The sequence below is a fragment of the Acipenser ruthenus genome, chromosome 28, assembly GCF_902713425.1.
Source record: "Acipenser ruthenus chromosome 28, fAciRut3.2 maternal haplotype, whole genome shotgun sequence".
In the NCBI taxonomy this organism is placed as follows: domain Eukaryota; kingdom Metazoa; phylum Chordata; class Actinopteri; order Acipenseriformes; family Acipenseridae; genus Acipenser; species Acipenser ruthenus.
In genome coordinates, this window is record NC_081216.1 from 14,625,345 (window position 1) to 14,641,697 (window position 16,353).

General features: G+C 37.7%; 1 protein-coding gene across 2 annotated transcripts in view; it reads right to left on the reverse strand.

Annotated features, from left to right (window-relative positions):
- Nucleotides 1–1,502: 1,502 nt before the first annotated feature.
- Nucleotides 1,503–16,353, reverse strand: part of LOC117435071 (pyruvate dehydrogenase protein X component, mitochondrial-like) — a 49,727-nt gene continuing 34,876 nt past the window's right edge. For both annotated transcript variants that reach the window (XM_059002755.1, XM_034057986.2), the window contains 3 exons: nt 13,195–13,353; nt 5,548–5,612; nt 1,503–3,738 (listed from right to left, as the gene is read on the reverse strand). In XM_059002755.1, coding sequence (XP_058858738.1) covers nt 3,474–3,738; nt 5,548–5,612; nt 13,195–13,353 — 489 coding nt within the window. In that variant the 3' untranslated portion in view covers nt 1,503–3,473. The remainder of the gene's footprint in view (nt 3,739–5,547; nt 5,613–13,194; nt 13,354–16,353) is intronic.

The window sequence follows — 16,353 nt, forward strand, 5'->3', positions numbered from 1 at the left end:
AAAAAATACATTAACTTTGATTCATGTACTAAGGGTTACTCTCAAATGAATTCACGATCCAGTTTATGGTAAACTGTGCATGGATGACTTAGAAACTCGTCAGCTGAGTCCCCAAAACTGGGCTGAATTCGAAAATGCAAAGCGGCCCAGAATTTGGGACGTTATCTAAAAACCAAGGCGGCCCAGAATTTGGGACGTTATCTAAAAACCAAGGCGGCCCAGAATTTAGGACGTTATCTAAAAACCAAAGCGGACCAGAATTTGGGACGTTATCTAAAAACCAAAGCGGCCCAGAATTTGGGACGTTCTCTAAAAAGCAAAGCGGCCCAGAATTTGCGACGTAAATGAAAACAGGGGCAGTCTATATGTACAACTGTGATTGCATTAGAGATAAACTAATGTATCCTCTAACAAAACTGCAATAGTGTATACATTTTACATTAAAATATATTGCAAAAACGATTATAGATATATGCTACTTGAAAGAAAAAAGTACACCACCACAGTAAGCCAATTCTTACATTCGTGCATAACATGATAATTCATATAAAGTAATTACCCATAGTTTGTTATATCAGTACAGCGTAATACCACATTATATTTTAATGGTAAGGTTGTGGAAAGCAGATCACACTCTCTCTCTCTGATTACAATGTTAAAAATGCCTGCAAGCGTTTCCACTCGTGTGACGACATATTCATGTGACAGACATGGACCAATCAAAACGTGAGACTGTTATGCGGTTCCATCCCAAAAACTGGGCCTGTGTCATACCTCCAGTAATGCCCTTTGGGGCATGCCATACTTGTGTCACAGGCTCTGCGATCATCTTTGATGTATTTATTCGGGTCTTAAAGAGGTTAATACCCATTCGTTAATAGTTACATTTCGTACTTGAAAGGGAGCACACTGATTTCTTACGGTTATGACTTGGCGAGACCTGGCCATCAATATGTAACTACCTTTAGTTACCAATAAAGAAACTATGCAATACAAACAATATGTTAAAATGCCAAATTATTAATGTTTATGTATTTTGACTAAGCAAACGCTTTATCATTTGAGGAACAGGGACAGCTCAGCACACTAGTGAGATTTCAGTGTTTTTATCAGCGATTTTGTGTAGTTACGTATATACTGTATTTTAATTTTACATTTAGAAATACATTTGTGTTATTTGTTCTGATGCTGTGTGATAATTTCTTGACAAAAGATTTGCAACAGGATTACAGATGATCAGGATGTGAATGTGCTCCAAAAAGTAGAAGAATACAGTACGATGATGGTATGAAGATGACAATTCTAAAAAAAAAAAAAAATCTTGTTGACATGTATTATAATTTATAGACATGATACTGGCTCTTTATGGGTGGAGCACCTCTTACTGTAAACTGGAGTCGGTATAATCCTCATCTCTTGATGTAAACTGGAGTGGTATAATCAGTTTCCCCCTCCTAATAAAGAGCACGAAAACTGAAGCATAACACACAATGTTGACAGGGTTATCAGGAAGTTAAACTTTATTTATCTCAATTATAATAGATTCATTTTAATAATTTACAAAACAATATTCAGACATGAACCATGTAGGATAATATCCCAGAGCAGGGAAGGAATGCCTTTCCTTCCCTTTAGCGTCACTTTGAACCTCTTGAAGTTAAACAGTCGGAACTGGAGGTGTGAAAGCCGCATCCCTTATGCAGTACCCCAACTGTTGGAGATAGCACCAGCTTTGTGATGCAGTCAAATAAAGAATACCCTTGGGGGACCAGACAAAAACAACACAGTATCCAGAAGAATGAGACTGCCAGCAGGCAGTGTGATGGAGCGAAGCTGCTGTACCATCGCACAAAAGCAAATTAAATAGGAAATAAATGTGAAATTGTGATACATATTTCTCCTGGATGATTTCCCAGAAGAAATGCGTGGTCGTGATGATGTCATTCTCAGCTGGTGAAGCCCAGAATGATAAATAGCTGTGATACAACCAAGACCTTTTTCCCTTCTACACAGCAGCTTTCTGTGTAACTCAGATACCAATGGCAAGTCTCCAGTCATGTGTTGGACCACTAAAACAAGGGGAGAAGGGGTATGAACTAACCAATCATGTTGATTTGATCACAGGCTTTCACAAAAATAAAACCATTTCAACACATGGGGTGTACAACAAACTAGAAACATGTGTCGTACACAGAGCTGCAATATACCGTGCTTACTCACGGTCCACATGTTCTATCAACTGTGAAAGGGCCCTTCACTGATTCACTACTCTTCATATAGAATTCCGATGGGTAAGCTGAGGAAATACAACTGTATAGGAAGTACGTGCAAGGTGGGAAATCAGCCACCTGATATTTTGAAAATAATAATTCAATGGCGATATTTAATTTGTAGCAGCGCATCAAACATTTGTTTTATGGGAAAAAGCTTTCACGGTTATAAAATGTACAGATACTCCTTTGGCTCAAGGTTAGTAATTTGGTGGAGTATAACTTCATATATTGCAAATATAAGCTGGGTTCCTAAAATATTGCTTTAACGGTTCAAATACAAGAAAAAACGGCACATTTTGGCAAAAATGCCTGATCTCCCATTTTATAGGCACTCATCCTTTCTAAACATATTTACTGCATGGTCTTGCAGAATCATAACAGAAGATACTGGCCACCTAGAGCAGTGTTTATTAATTGAAAACAATCGTAAAAGTGCACTAAGGGAATGGACAGAACACAAAATAAATACATCAAGAATAAGGATGATATTGTCCATTCTGTGGTCTTAAAAAAAACACTTTTGTAACAGACTGCATTCACAACTCCCCTGGTCAGTGTAACATTTAAGTTTTCTTCAGTAATATGGAAAAGATAAAATGTTTGGGCAAATACCTTAATCACAGAACGCTACTGAGAAACAATATATTGGCACAGGGTGAACCAAAAGTCTTGCAACATTGTCAGTCCCTTTTTTTTCTTTTCAGGTAATATTCATAGTGCTCAATGCAGACGCGTTCAGATGTGTTTAAAAGAACAAGGACACCAATTTGTGAGGATTTGCTGCACTAAAAACGAACAATCTCCATTTTGCACGATTTTTGGCCCGTCCTGTGAACATCGATAGAGGTGATTATCAAGTCAGTTGGTGACTTTGTGCTGCTGATGACCATCATAAAGCAATACAGATAGCATTCTGGGACTACAGCATAATATCATTAACTGCTTAAGATGCACACATACACCAAAAGGACAGTTTACATCAAGATGTTAAGACTAAAAATACTAGAATGCAGGAGGTTCAGAGTTTTCAGATTTCACAGGTTTTTCCACAACAGCAGTGCAAAGTAGCCAACCGAGTATATCAGCTCCCTTTATATCGGTTTGGAACTTTATTACATGAAGTAAACTGAGGATGACACATGGTCCTCCTCCCCTCCTCTCCAGTTCACTTTGTTCTTTTCTAAGCCATCCTGGGAATATTCAGATGAGTGCCATGCGCTGGGGCCTCTCCAGGTTGGCTCTGAACTTGTCCAGGAACTGCGCAGCCAACTGGTCATCTATCAGGCGCCCGTCGCTGGACAGTGACACCGTCATGAGCTGCTGCTGCCGCAGTGCAGGACTGCCGTCAGGGTCCAGGCAGGGAGAGAGCTCGGGCCGTGAGCGCCCCACTGCCAGGATGCAAGCCTGTGGGGGGTTAATCACTGCGCTGAAGCCGCTGATCCCAAACATCCCCAGGTTAGAGATGCTACAAGAGGAAGAGACATGGAGAATACTTGTATATATCACATGTATACAACAGCCATCATTCACAGGATGTCCCGTTATGTTCTTAAAGAATAAGTAGCAACTGTCTCCACATGTTGCTATAACTGTTTAAATAAAGTACCGGTAATTTTTATATTCATTGTTAACATCCTGACAACTTTTTACACTTATAACAAAGTCTGTTTCAAAGCTCTCTTCAAAATGTCTGCTCTAGTGCTGGGGTGGAGGGGGGGAATGCACTTAGCTAGACTATATATTTGTGTTTTGTTGTCCTTGTTTTAGACTACTGTCTGATCGCGGCTGCGATGAGTTTATTTTTTACTTATATTTTGCTCTGTGATTCTGATGTTTTTATGCTGATGTAGAACTGTAACACTAGTGCTTATTTAGATGTATATACGATGCCAACCCCTCTCCCCCTCCTTCTGCGGACATGATGTTTTTCTAAATAGTTTGGGAACCGGAAATCGGACTACATCATTAGTTTAATCACCTGTGGGTGGCACTGATTGTACTTGCATTGACGATCGATGTGGTCATCAAGCAGGAAACGCAGAAGGAGCATGCAGCCCACTTTGAAAAATCGATTTTCAATTTAATCGTAGCAGCCCTAAAGTGATCTGGCTTTTTTGTTCCGTACCACATCATGGATCGTTATTGCTGTGTTACCTGTTTGACAATGTAGGCAATTATCCTTACACTATCAGTGGACATTTTGAAAACAGCTTTGAAAACATGACTTTAAAATTGTAAGTGTAAAAGGCTGCCAGGATGTTTAAAATGAATAGGAAAATAACAGGTACGTAATTAAACAGCTGGAGACGTGTAATGCTACAATTCTTTAAGATCTTGATCAGTATTATCATGGTTGACTGTACTCAAACTGACTTTTTTTTGTTGATAATATAAATGATAATCTTTTACTGCTAATTAAAAAAAAAAAAAAGATTTTTTATATAATTTGTTGTTTTGGTGTCAGTGCATGACATGCTTAATACAAATGCTTTTAATGTTTAATGTTGTAGAGAGATTTATCAGAGTATCAAAACATGAACAAACTCTAAATGATTTCTCCCCTCCGTAAATCAAATTCATGTTGTGCACATTGCTAAAGCAACAGGACAGATATAGATCTAGTGAACTCAGCCTGCCTGCAATGAAATGAGAAGGACCCCAAAGTGTTCTTAATTTCCTAATAGAGTTGAGTACTTGCTGCTGTTAATAGAAAATAGGGAGGATGGCACCTAATCGCGCTAGTGATCCGATACTAAATCAAAAACAAAATGAGCTTTGAAGATCTAGGTGTCATGTTTCTGTTATTTATTATTGTCTTTAAGATCTACAGAGGCTGTGAGAACTGAACAGTACAAAGAATTCACAATCCCCCTTACCTGGTGCTAGAATTGATAAAAACAAAGAGAACTAGAACAAATAAAGCATCCCGGGAGTAGAATGATTTGTGAAAGTGACATAAAATGGATGAGAATCACAGAACAAAGGTACAATGTGGCAGTGAAACGGTTTCTATTTACTGCACAACACCCACAATGGAACTTAAGTGAGATAATCAGCTGTGTACTGAATCTGAAAGAAAATGTTTAGTCTTTGTCATGCGGAAACCAAAATATCACATGACTACAATATTGCAGCCTTTGGTCAAAAGCCAAAGAGAGGGGTAAAAGAAATGGCTGTCATTTTCACTTGGTTTGCAAAAGACACCTCCAGTGAAATATGGTATTGTTTAGAATAAGCCTCTCCTCAGCATATTGTTTCTCTCAGCCCAGCTTACCTGAATGAGCCACCTTGGTATTCCTCTGGTAGCAGCTTTCCGTCCCGAGCTTTCTGGGCCAATGCCTGAGGAGACAGCACAACAAAAAACAGTTCAGATCCAATTCCAGGTGGCCCTATATTCTGGGGCTAAAAAGCAGAGTAGAAATCTTCTTCAGGTAGACTCTCCCAGACTAACTGCCCAGCTCAGCTGCACTTGAGTGTAAACAAACCTTATACTGTAACTTCTTTTTTTTTTTTTTAATACATTTTGTGTGCCCAATTATTTTACCCCCGATTTTCAGTAGCGCCAGAGCCAATGTGACGCTCCCGTCGGAATCTCAGCATAAATAAGGACTACACCAAAATCATGCCAGAAAAAAAATCATGGGACTATGGTACCTGAACTGTAGATTTATGGTTTTGTTTTTAGTTTTTAATTATTTGAACAGTGGTCTTATAGATGTACAGTTCTTTCCTGCAATCATACTTGTTGGGCCTTCAAACCAATGCTGACTACTTAAGAGACAAAATATGGTCAGAATCCGCAGGTTTAGGCTGTTTACCCGGGCATGTGGGTATTGGACCACATTGGAACAACCTGTTGTGTGTTACTTCTTCTGTACCTTGTGTTCTTTTTGCAATTTGAGCTTTAGAATATTAATATCGTAAATATAGCAGAAAAAAACTCACTGCAATTTAAACGTGTTTTTACTGAAGAATAAACAGTATGTAAATCATAAGAGCTGTCTGTGTTGCATGCTGTCAGATCAGGATGTCACTAACACTGAGCATGGCAGCTGCAGCATGCTGTCTCCATATTACTGTACAACTCTACACAATGAAAGGTGCGGTCACCAATTCCATGCACAACACTTGCAAAATATAAAACATATAAACATGCTGAGTTCATGGCTAGATTAACCATGGAGCAGAATGAGGCAACACACAAGCGAGTACAGACACAAACCTGGCTGTAATGGGGTAGGTCTCGGTTTTACAACAGCAGTTTAAGATTGGACATAATTACTGGTACACCTGGTGGTCCCTGCTGGAAACACTGGTACTTGAAATGAAAAAGTTGAAAACCACGGTCATAGAAAACTGCAAGTGGTTTTATTTATTTTCTTAAAACCAAAATAAGCATATATACAATAGCTTACAGAAACTTACAACCACAGCCTTAAATGTACAATATTTCTGGCAAATAAATGTTAAGTGTTGTTTTAATTTAAACATTCTGAATGACAGAACTCCGTTCCATACCAAACCAATTCATCTTTTAGGCTATTCAAAATAGCAACCAGCACACGCCTTAATGAATTGCTTTCCAGTTAATACTGTATGTGGTAGCTATTCTATGCATGTCATTAGACTTTAATACACAGTCCCTGAGGAATTACATTTAAATACATAACTTAGAATGTTCTGTAATGCCATGCTCACATACTCCCATCAGTAGAAACCACACTTAAACTGAATTGCCTCTATCTGATGTTTATAATTACCAGCATCTCAACTATAACAATCATGAGACATCTGCCTAGAACAGGTGGTGTCGCCTGGCACTGGAGAAAGAGTTTTCCCAAAAGAGCTGAAAATGCCCAAAAATCCAGAGCATATTTTCTGCAGTTATCCTCTAACTGTTGTTTGGTTGTAAAGCATCCAAAATGTACAATACACAATAAAATCACTATGTACTAGGGTTGGCCACAGTCATTTTGCGATGTGAATTCTGATCTTTTAACTGGAAAATGTGTAGGGACTAGACCAGACAAACTGAGTCGGAGTCTCCCGCACTCTACGACTACAGGAGAAGAGATACAAGGTCCATTCCACAGGCTAAACTAGATGTTTGGATTTGTAGGTTTCATAATTTAGATAAATATTGAAAACGTTTTTTAAAATCAGAATATACACAGTAGGGTGAATTCAGGTGCATTCTGATCATTCCCCAAAACATCAGAGTTTTGCTTTTAGAAAATACAGGTCATTTAAGTAAATACCCTTTATGTATATAATAATATCAACCTAACATTAGTAAAGGGATTGTCAGGTTAATAACTAATTGAAAAAAAAACACAAACAATAAATTGTATTTGAGGTTAGAAATGTATTTTTATTGGATAAAACCATTAAATATGAACCTCCTACCATACTTTAACATTGTGAACTGCACTTTCATACGCATCAGAAACCTGACCAGGTTACAAGAGACTTGCACATCCTGTCCATAAATATAGTATTTAAAACTAGAAAGTAGCTTGATACCGCTCAAGTTTCAATGACATGACCATGTGTTTGATGCTCCACCCATGTGAATTTCTAGATAAACGCAGACAGCGGAGTCTGATGAAGTCACATCTAGACAGGCAGGCAATTTGTTTCTAACTCATTTAGGATATTCTCACTGTCTGGATTGTTTATTTAATTACTCAAACATGAATAAGACCATTATAAGCCCATTCTCATAGCATTGTGCAATCACAAAATTGAAATGATGTTGTTAGATTCTCAATTGTACACATTAATTATTTACATTATCAAATCTTTTAATGGAAGTCAAGCATGTTCAAATGTGTGACCATTTTACACACAGTAGAACCTCAGAGTTATGAACACCAAACTTACGAGCCGACCAGTCAACCCAACACCCCACAACATTCAGTCTAAACAGTTTATAGGAAGCATGCAGATAACTCTAGTTTTCTGTATTTCAATACACAATGCAGCCAACAAAACAGAAACAAATCAATGTAACTATTGACCTTCAAATGCTTGAATTACATTGACTTTAAGGTTAAGCTGGAGGCATTTCCTTTGTCATTTTGTAAATCACAATCACAGTATTTTGAACCTTGCGATACATTCAAATGTGTTGTACTTCTCAGCAACGTTCCCTTGACATAACCCACGTGAACCCCTGCCCTGTAAAAGCTCCCAGACTGTCACCTGTCTTGGTGATGACACTGCATTCTGTGGAACAAAAGAACAGTATGGGAATGCAGCCCTACCCACAGTGCTGGAATCTTTTGGGATAGGGAGCACCTTCTGATTCACACAGCTCAATTCATTCACAAGGATTTGTTTGTTTTCATACATCTTAAATAACCATTGTTTTTCTCTGCACACCCTAAATGCCATCCGGTTTAAGCATGGATTGATTGTTTCCTTTACAATTATGTAAACCGGCCCTATAGTGAAGAATCCCTACAGGTGAATGGGTAATGAGTTAGCGTGGGCATTTACAGGCTTCAGGTTTATTGCTTAACATAACAACACTAAACATGTAAGACCTGCATAGTGAAATGCATGATAGGTAAGATTAATGGAATTCTTGAAATAGCTGGGACCACTTAAAGACAGGGGGTTCTGCATGAAACATACTGTCCGATTTTAATTGTAAAAGCTATCATATGGTCACATGACTATGTAACACAGTTTCCAGCTATTGCTAAAAAAAAAAAAACGTAAATATTTAATTTACAATCATGGGAGAAAATAAATAAGTCATACAATTGTTTCAATAACCACAATATGGCAGCCACCTTAGATAACAGGTCAAAGTGCAAGGTTAGATTTTTCCAGAACACTGAAAACATGCAGTTGCAAGTTGAGATAGTTATTAGATAAGAGCACTTGAAACAGCAGCACCTCACAGGGATGCTTCAAGTATGTAAATGAACCTTAAGACACACTCCCTATGGAATTCTAAAAACAGAGGGATAAAGCAAATAGGCTAATACTGAGTAGGATCAATTATACTTTATATATGGCATATTTGCAATAGATCAATTAAGCATAAATAGTACACTTGTTCTAAAGTCAGACAATCACAATATAAAACCCTTATCAAGTCTAACTAGGGTAATACAGCCATGGCTTCTCCTGGCAGGGTGAAGGTAGATCAAACCACTTTCTCATAGTTTAGTTTCAGATTTTAAATTATTACTTAGAACCAGGCTGGATGCTGAAGAAACAGAATTAGAAACCATGAATAAGACAAGATGTAACTTCAGAACTTGCTCAATGCAAAGCTAATGGAAAGGACAACCGCATACATAATTTAGGGCTATAATTATTCAGTTGCCCCACTGTCTGAACCACACTGCCGGGCTCATCACTTTACAATTTATGATGAGATATTCTCAAATTGAAAAGAATAAATATCAATGCAGGGATTTATGAAAAAAACAGATAATTCTAGTATTTCACCTTGTTCAGATTGATACATTTTTGAATAATTACAGAAATAATAATAATTAAACAATTTAGTTTAGGACATATATACATTAAATATACAGAATAAAAGCAGCGCAAATAACAATTTTGAATAAAAAACAAGGACAACTAGAAATAGGAGTTTTAGTGAACAAAAACAAAGCACTCCAGAACAATAATCTAATGAGCATGTCATATCTGACTGAATGGTTTGTAAATATGAAGTAATATAGAAATGTGAAAAATTATTGAGGTTAAAGACATGTGGCAGTGGAAATTTACATTTTTACTACACAATATCTGTAACAGAGTTTATTGAGGGCATGACAGAATACAACTGCATACCAACTATAAAGACCAGGTGTCAAAGAACGTGGTTTGTATCATTGGAATGGCCAGGGGTTAACACAATGAGGCAATGAAAAGCTACATTTTTACAGGACTTAAGTATTGGGACTTAAGTAAGACATAAGCATACAGCTGTGTACCAAACATTAAGACAGTAACTCAAAGTGTATTGCCCCAATGCAGCTGTAGCAAAAGGCAATATAAGAACATAAAAAAGTACAAATGAAAAGGAGGCGATTCAGCCCATCTATGCTCGTCTGGTTCCTAACATTGATCTCAGAACTTAAGTTGTTAAATTGGGACTTAAAGAATCCAAGTGCTTCTGCCTCAACAGCATGACTAGTTAGCCTATTCCATGCCCTCAACACTCTCTGTGTGAATCAGTGTCTCCTTCCCTCTGTTCTAAGTCTATCTCCAACCATTTCCTCTAAAGCTGGTTTGTGTATCAATATGGAAGTCATAGCAGGAACACATGGCTTGACACTGAGAAACAGCGCAGAGTCAGGAAAAGGTTATTTTTTTAATCGAAATCAACCCTTAAAAATCAACCTTGACCTAGAGAATCACATAATATAAGTATATAAAAGTATGAATAAAATAAAAAAAACTCAGCAATAAAAAACTCAATATCTCTGAGAATAAATGGGATTGAGATTGAGCTACACACCAGCAGCACTGAGCCTGTAATCGAGTATGCTGTCAGCAGTATATTAAACTAAGCTACTCTGGATCAGCTCCAAGGGGATATAATTATTTTTTAAACGATTCAGGTCTGGATGCAGTGTCGGGACGTGCCTGCCGCAGCATGTCTCAGAGACAATAATACTTTCAACCGTTTATCTCTTGAAGACAAAGAATATGGAATATGTTTCAAAGAACAAGGAAAATCTTTGCACATGCAACCATATCTCACAGAAAGAACAACCCACAAACAGCTGCTGTGGTAGTGCATTTAGAAGATTCACCCACACCAATCTGGGTTGTAATATTATTATTACACTATGTAACACAATTTTTGTTCCTGGGTAGTAAGTGTTATTTCCTAATTGCTTATGCCTCAAAAGTATAGAAAATGGCTATTATTCCCCACAAACTTTGCTTTTGTGACCAGGACAGTGATATTTTGAAATGTACCTATTTTCCAGAACATTCCAGATAGATTCAGTGCTGAGTAAACTTGGAGTCATTTCTAGAACTTTCTAGTAATATAAATAGTAGTATAAATACAGGGGCCTTAAGCCCACCAGTTCAGTTTACGGTCTTATACGGTGTTTATTATTTATTTCTTAGCAGACGCCCTTATCAAGGGCGACTGACAATTGTTACAAGAAATCACATTATTTTTACATACAATTACCCATTTATACAGTTGTTTTTTTTTTACTGGAGCAATCTAGGTAAAGTACCTTGCTCAAGGGTACAGCAGCAGTGTCCCCCACCGGGGATTGAACCCACAACCCTCCGGTCAAGAGTCCAAAGCCCTAACCACTACTCCACACTGCTGCAAATACTGCTAATACAAGTGAAATGAGGTGTATGTAGCATTGAAAAAAGCACCATGTTGAAAATGCTCCTTCATTTTACTGTAATTCTTCCAATATTATGCGCACGTTTAGATATTTTAGCAGCATTGCAGCACGCTATACACAGGATGTGCGTTATATATGAGGTGTGCTGTGTACCTGAGTGCAGTTTACATGTGTATCAAAAGTCACAACCTACATGAATACTAACCTGTTTTTCTTGTAGCTGTCCGCAAAAGCACGTTTTACAATTGAGCCTTTATTTATGTTTAAGAAAATAATAAATTTAAAACCAAAGACTTTATATTGGGATTGTTTGACTTTCTATCCAGTGCACAGTTTATGCTTGACTGATACATTAATAATATAATATATATAAACACAGTTTAAAGTATGATTGATCCTACCAAGTATTATTCTGTGCATTACCCCTGTGCTTTAGCATACCAGATGAGTGTGTTTCACAGCAGAGCTTTACAAGGGGTATTAAATGAAACTGCTCCGGTCATACTCATAATGAACACAGCTTTATATTAAACACAGTATAAGGGCCCTTTACTGTTGTAAATATTTCCCCATTTTTTATGTGCAAGACAAACAGCAAAATATCCAAGCAGCACTGCATATCCCAGTTTACGGTATGTGCTTAATGAAAATAAATGTAATTAGAGTAAAAGAAATATGAAAACGCAAAATGGTAATCATACAAAATAATGTCTTCTTACAGCACAGTTATTATAACCCTGGTTCCCTGCTTCACACAGCACACGAGGCCACAGTGAGACAATCAGAACCTAGGTTAAAATAGAATTATACGCTTAATATTAAAGCGAAATTATTATTCTCTCTGTGGTCTTGACTGAGAAGTCAGAGCTCGCCTTTTTCTCAGGCAGGCTGAAAGAAAAATGCCGCTGATCCCTTTGCGATGGTCACCGATATCTCCTGGGGGTGGAGACAACGAAGCAGCTAAAAGAAGCAGCTTTGATACAAGTACTCGGGTAATTCGGGATTTAAAAGGCATCCCATTTGGTAATGGTTACATTTTGTACTTGAAAGGGAACAATGCATTTCAACCTTTTCAGAATTTGCAACTAGCTTACTAGATAGTTCTGGTAGTTTGCAAAAAGATGTAATAACCTTCACTGTATGGCATTTAACAAAATTAGATGCTGTTGTATTGAGTGATAATCTATACTGTGCCTAAGGGTGAAATAAACAAACTATGATACAGCCAAACCCAATCATGCCATATATGTAATAAAATAAATCAGGAGAGAAGGCTGCATCAATGTATGGTTGTCAACGAATGTGTCATGAAAGTTTAGGCCATGACCATTTTTACTGTACCATCCAAATAAGCCAATACAGCCAAGGACAATCTGATAGATTTGCTGTATGATTAATTTTAACAGCTCAGTAAGTTGGTGATACTAGGTCTCCCTGAGCTGTATCTAAGAAGATGTAGGTAATAAAATGTAGGTTATAAAACATATAATAATGTGCATAATTAGTGGAAAATGTGAGTTTGTGAAATCTCATGTCCCACCCCATTCCTCTTTGGCAGAGTCCAGTCTTACCCTGGCATTAGCTGCAATCTCTTGCACCCCTTTGGTGGCGGCGTCCCGTATGATGGGTGTGAGCAGACCCTTCTCGGTTGCCACGGCGATGGAGATGTGGATTGAGCCCAATGACTGTGGCCCCTCCTCGCTCCAAGTCACATTCACCTCCGGCATTTCCTGCAAGAGAGTGGAGAGATTGAGAGAGGTGCGGCACAAACCACTGAGATTCTTTCATTCTAAAGCAATGCACGTGACATTAAAGAAATGTCTGCAGCACTACATTTTGCTATGAACATTTTTGAAAAAAATAATTATATGATTTTCTCATTGGCTAAAATGCATTAAAAAATTAAGATATGAAGCTAACATGTGGGCAATGTGGTTAATAAAACAAAGCCATAATAAGCCAGTTGGCCCTAGTGTCTGTATTTCTTCTTGTACAGCTGAACCATTTTTTTCTCAACTGTGAATACACATCTGTGGTGGTTCTGTTTTTAAAGTTCAGGGACCATACCATCAACTGGAAAATGATCAGTTGTAATGAACCAGGCTAGTTTATTTTGGGGCATTGCATTTCATAGTTATTTGAATATGAAAGGAAAAACGGTTGTGTTTAGTCTTTCCATACTATACTAAATAAAAACCCATAAAATACAAAATAAACTAGTCATGTTTGACTTATAACACACTAGAACACAGCAAAATACACCCTATTTGTGTATATTAAGGGTAGAGTTTAAAAACACAATTGTCAACTTCTTTTTATTGAACCCCAAGTGATCCCCTGAGAAAGTAAACTTTAATAAGAGCACCATGAACTTCCAGGCTGCTATTTTAATTCAGTAAACAGATAATGCTGTCTAAGCCTTGTCAACACCACATTAAATCCTATTAAAGTTAAGCTAGACATTTACACAATAGCAGTCTGTATATACCAGCATAAACAATGCACCAGTTTTTTTCATATTTTTATTATAATATATTATACATATATTTGTAAAATCATTGCTGATTGCGGGAGCCTGTACACTGAAGTCCTCTGTGTCACAGGGAGGGTTGGCATGAGTTCTCATCAAGTTAATCACATTTGTAACTGATTCCCCAAAATAATTTACGGACGAGAGGAAGTCCATCTAAGGTCGTCTGATTCCTAGTAGCTGATTGAACTCAAAATGTTGGGTCTTAAGGAATCCAAGTGATTCTGCCTAAACAACATGACTAGGTAACATGACATTCCATACGCTCAACACTGTGTGTGAAGAAGTAGTGTCTAATTTCCTCTTTCCTGAGTCTATCGCCACTTAATTTTCAACTGTGTCTTCTGGTCCTGGTTTCTGTACTGCACTTTGGGTAAGGGTCAACTACGTCAAGTCCTTTTAAGAATTTAAAAACTTAAATCATGTCCCCCTAATTATTCTTTGTTCTAGGCTAAACAGATTCAGTTCTTTCAGCCTATCTTCCTAGCTTATTCTTTTAAACCATGGGATTACTCTGGTTGCTCTTCTTTGAACTATCCAGGGCCACAATGTCCCTTTGGTGCTGTGGTGACCAGAATTGGTCACAGTACTCTAAGTGCGGTCTCACCAGCACATTATACAACCTCATCATAACCTCCTTGAATTTGTACTCTACACTTTTACAGTGTATATACTGTGTACTGCTATGGCCTGACACATCGTGTAAACCTCATTTAACATACTAATGACAACAAAGGAATGCAGAAGTGCCAATCATCGCAAAACTGCTGGCAAAGACTTTTCACAAATCAATCAAGACAGGGGATGTCCCAGCTGACTGGTGCATTGCAAATGGAATACCCATAAAAAGGGAGATAAGGTAGAATCAGTAAACTACAGACCCATCAGTCTGACCATAGCTCGTAAAATCATGAAATCATAAAAGAGGGAACCTAGAGGAGTATCTATACAGCAATGTCATCATAGAAGACAGTCAACAGGGATTCAGAAAGGGGCGCTCCTTAGACTTCTTCGAAGATGTCACTGCAACGATAGACACAAAAAAGGCATATACGTTGACTTCCACATGAAAGGATAATTCTCAAGCTGCAATCTGTGGTAAAATAAGGTAGTAAATGCAAGTGGATACGAAGCTTGCTTAAAACACAGAAAGCAGAGAGTACTTCTAAGAGGGGAAGCCTCTCACTGGGGAAGTGTACTCAGTGGGGTGCCGCAGGGCCCTCCTGTTTCTTATTTACATCAGGGGATAATTAGCAAACTTATCAAATTGCAAACAACCGTGTTCAAAAACGGACAAAAAGGTGGCAAATGAAATTCAATGTCAACAAATGTAAAGTGTTACATGCCAGTCAAAAAATGTAAGATGCAAATACCAAGAGAAAGAGCTTCTTTTGTAATAGAGTCATCACTGACAGCAACCACACAGTGCGGGGAAGCAATCAAAAAGGCAAATGCTTGGATATCTACTCAAAAGCGTGGAGTACAAATCCAAGTATCAATCAATCTTTATTATGTATATAGCGCCTTTCACGATAAATTGCCCCAAAGTGCTTTAAATAGATAAAACACTGATAAACATTGAAAGAAGTAACAATAAGCATTACAAGCGAGCAATAAAATAATAAAAGTAAGTAGCAGTAAGTAGGTGGACTGCACTTGCCATATTGTGTCCAGTTCTGGTCACCACAACACCAAAGGGACATTGCGGCCATGAAGAGTCCAAAGAAGACTAACCAGACTAATCCCAGGACTTAAAATGACTGAAGAAAGAGGGAAAGAACTGAATCTATTTTGCCTAAGAATCAGGGGGGACATGATTGGAGTCTTTAAAATAATTCTTTATCATCTTATTTTCCATACCTGCTTATTGGGATCAGGGATTCCATCTAATACACTATTTGATGGACTGACATTTGTTGTAGTTACATAAAGAACATCTTGGCTGCAAAAATACAGAGAGCTATGATATTAAAAGATTGTGATGATTCTTCCGGAAATAGACTACTCCATAGCCCGTGGTAATGCAGCCTGCCATAGCAAGCTATCAAATACAGTAAGAAATGGTCTGCTTCAATCATCCTTCAGATGGAATCACGGAGTTGGACAAGAACTGCTGGACTGAAAAAAAACGTCAAGTCTGGATTTTGAACCATGAAACAAAAACCAAATGAACGAAATCTGTGTCTATTTATATTAGTAT